Source organism: Ciconia boyciana, chromosome 3 (genome assembly GCF_034638445.1).
Source record: "Ciconia boyciana chromosome 3, ASM3463844v1, whole genome shotgun sequence".
Classification (NCBI taxonomy): Eukaryota; Metazoa; Chordata; class Aves; order Ciconiiformes; family Ciconiidae; genus Ciconia; species Ciconia boyciana.
Window position 1 is genome coordinate 115,211,840 of NC_132936.1, and position 2,348 is coordinate 115,214,187.

Sequence of the window (2,348 nt, forward strand, 5' to 3'; positions counted from 1 at the left end):
GCGGTACCGGGGGACCCGGGACGGCGTGGAGCTGGGGCAGTTCAGGACCGGCGCGCGGCGGGGGCCGAATGGGGCTGGGGGCACGCGGAGGACAGAGTGCTTTATAGGGCACGGGGGTGGCGCAGCACGGCACTTGGGGGGCAGCGAGGAACGGGGGCAGCAGCGGCCGGCGGCAGAAGTGGGGGCTGGGGAGCAGCGAGGGCACTACCGGGGCTGGGAGGTGCCGAGGTCTGTGCTCCCCAGCTGCGCCGCAGGTCGCCCTGGCTGGCAGCCACCTTCCTGCCTTACCGCACGGCTGCCCGCTCGCCTTCACTGCCCCGCAAGCTGAGGGCGGGGAAGAGCCCGGCTGTCCCGCAGTCAGGCTCGGCACGATTGTGCAGAGCTCTGTTTGACCCCGCCGAGACCCCCTCCCACCCCAAGCTCAAGCCAAGGCAGCCCACAGCCCCGCACTCATCTCTCCGGGCAGCCTGACTCCTGCCAGGGGCTGAAGACAGCCGAACATGTCCCGTGGAGAAAGCACCCCCTGAGGCCCCACGCAGAAAAGGCAGCAGTAACGCGACAGCGGTGGCATGGAGAACACTTTATTGGCCCCCAGCATCACTCCTGTGCTGTGACCCGTGGCAGGTTGACGTAGCTCTTCATGGGCGGGAGAGGCTTGATCTTGCGCCCGGCCCAGCCACCCTTGCGATGCCACAAGCCTGTGTGCGGGCGCTTGCCCAGCCAGCGGTTCCTGCCTGCCTTCCCAATCACCCGCTTGTTGTGGTCGACATTGGACACACGGCCCACCGTGGCCACGCAGGTCTCCAGCACCTAGGCGACAGAGAAGAGCTGCAGGCCTCCCTGGGGACGCACGGCTGCATCCCCAAGGTTAGGTCAGGGGCAGCATGGCTCCTCTACCTGCATATGCCTCTTGGAGGGCAGCTGCACGATGGCCGTCCCATTCACTTTCCTCAGCAGCACCCCACAAGTCCCTGCAGCAGGCAAGAGGAGAGGAGGCAGCTGCCCCGAGCAGCAGGACAAAGTATCCCACCCTGCGGCAAGCACATCCCCATGCTGGGAACTCCCCAAACCCCCCGCCATTGCCCTTTGTGCAGCACTTCTCTCTGAAGACAAGACCTCAAGGCATCACCAGGATGCCCCTGCCACTCTGGAGGGCTGTTTCGCACCCTGACATGGGGAGAAGAGAGGACAGCAACTCCCTGTCACTGGCCACCCAGAGCGGTGCACCCCTGCCCTCTTCCCCATCTGGGCTAAGCCAAACCGGGCTACAAACAGTGGGTCCCCTGCCCAGAGACGCACCAGCTGCCCGGATGTACTGCGCTCCCTTCCCAGGGTGGCTCTCCAGGTTGCAGATCAGCGTGCCGACAGGCAGAGCCCCCAGCGGGTAGGCGTCCCCTTCATTGGCCAACACTGGAAGACAGAAGCTGAGGAGTTGGGCAAGAAGCAGCCGACAAGCCCCTGGCAGAGCCGGCGTGGCCGCCCCCGGCCCTGGCATGCACCTGCCATCCTGCCAATGTGAGAGGAGTTCTTGATGATGTCCCCCGGCTGCATGTTCTCCGTGGCAATGATCCAGCGCTTACGGTTGCCGCCGGCCACCAGGGCGATGTCAGCCGACCTGCACGGGGAACCCACGGTGGATGGGGGGGGGGCTCACCACAGGCGCAACCGCCCGGATCCGGGGCCGAGCCCGCGCCCCGCACTCGCCTGCAAGGGTCGTATCGGACGTCGATGACCTTCTCGGTGAAGGGCTCTGGCGGGGCCCCCTCCTCGTAGCGCAGCCGCTGGAAGTCGATCATGCGGTACCGCCGCTTGTGTCCCCCGCCGATCCCCCGCACGCGGATGCGGCCTGCGGGACAGGGGAGCGGCTGCAGGCGGGCCGCCGCCGCTCCCGGGCGCCTGCCGCGGGGTCCCGCCCGCCCCCGGCCACCGGCCCGCCCGCCCACCTGTGTGGTCGCGGCCGCCCGTCTTCTTCATGCCCACGGGCCGCACCGTGTACTTGACCCGGCACTTCCACAGGGGGTCGGTGGTGCAGCGCGGCGCCGAGCCGCCCAGCCCGCGGCGGGCAGCCGCCAGCGCGCCCCCCGGCAGGCAGGGCGGGGGTCCGGGCGGCGGGGCGCGGGGCAGGGCGGGCAGCCGGGCGCGGCGCGGCGCGGCCGACAGCAGGAGCGACCCGAAGGCGCGGCACAGCCCCGCCGCCATTGCCGCCACCGCGCCTGCGCCAAGGCGTGGGGAGGGGGAGGGGGCTCCGCCGGAAGCGGCGCGCGGGGGCGGGCCGGGGCCGCACCGCTGGAGGCCGGCGGGGCCGCCGCGAGGTGGCGCGCGCCTGCCGGCGGGGCCGCGGCGGCGGC

General features: G+C 70.6%; 1 protein-coding gene across 1 annotated transcript; it reads right to left on the reverse strand.

Moving 5' to 3' along the window:
- Positions 1 to 563: 563 nt before the first annotated feature.
- Positions 564 to 2,210, reverse strand: MRPL2 (mitochondrial ribosomal protein L2). Its single transcript, XM_072857194.1, has 6 exons — positions 1,944 to 2,210; positions 1,705 to 1,846; positions 1,500 to 1,615; positions 1,300 to 1,410; positions 898 to 971; positions 564 to 810 (listed from the first exon to the last, which is right to left on the reverse strand). Exons 1-6 carry the CDS (start codon positions 2,197 to 2,199, stop codon positions 598 to 600), a joined length of 912 nt encoding a protein of 303 aa, XP_072713295.1. The 5' UTR covers positions 2,200 to 2,210; the 3' UTR covers positions 564 to 597.
- Between the last annotated feature and the right edge of the window lie 138 nt (positions 2,211 to 2,348).

Coding starts and splice junctions, on each gene's coding strand:
- MRPL2 (XM_072857194.1), bottom strand. CDS start 2,199: ATGGCGGCGGGGCTGTGCCGCGCCTTCGGGTCGCTCCTGCTGTCGGCC. Junction 972..1,299: donor GCAGTACATCCGGGCAGCTG/GTGCGTCTCTGG, acceptor TGCCTGCTGCAG/GGACTTGTGGGGTGCTGCTG. Junction 811..897: donor CCTCCAAGAGGCATATGCAG/GTAGAGGAGCCA, acceptor TCTGTCGCCTAG/GTGCTGGAGACCTGCGTGGC.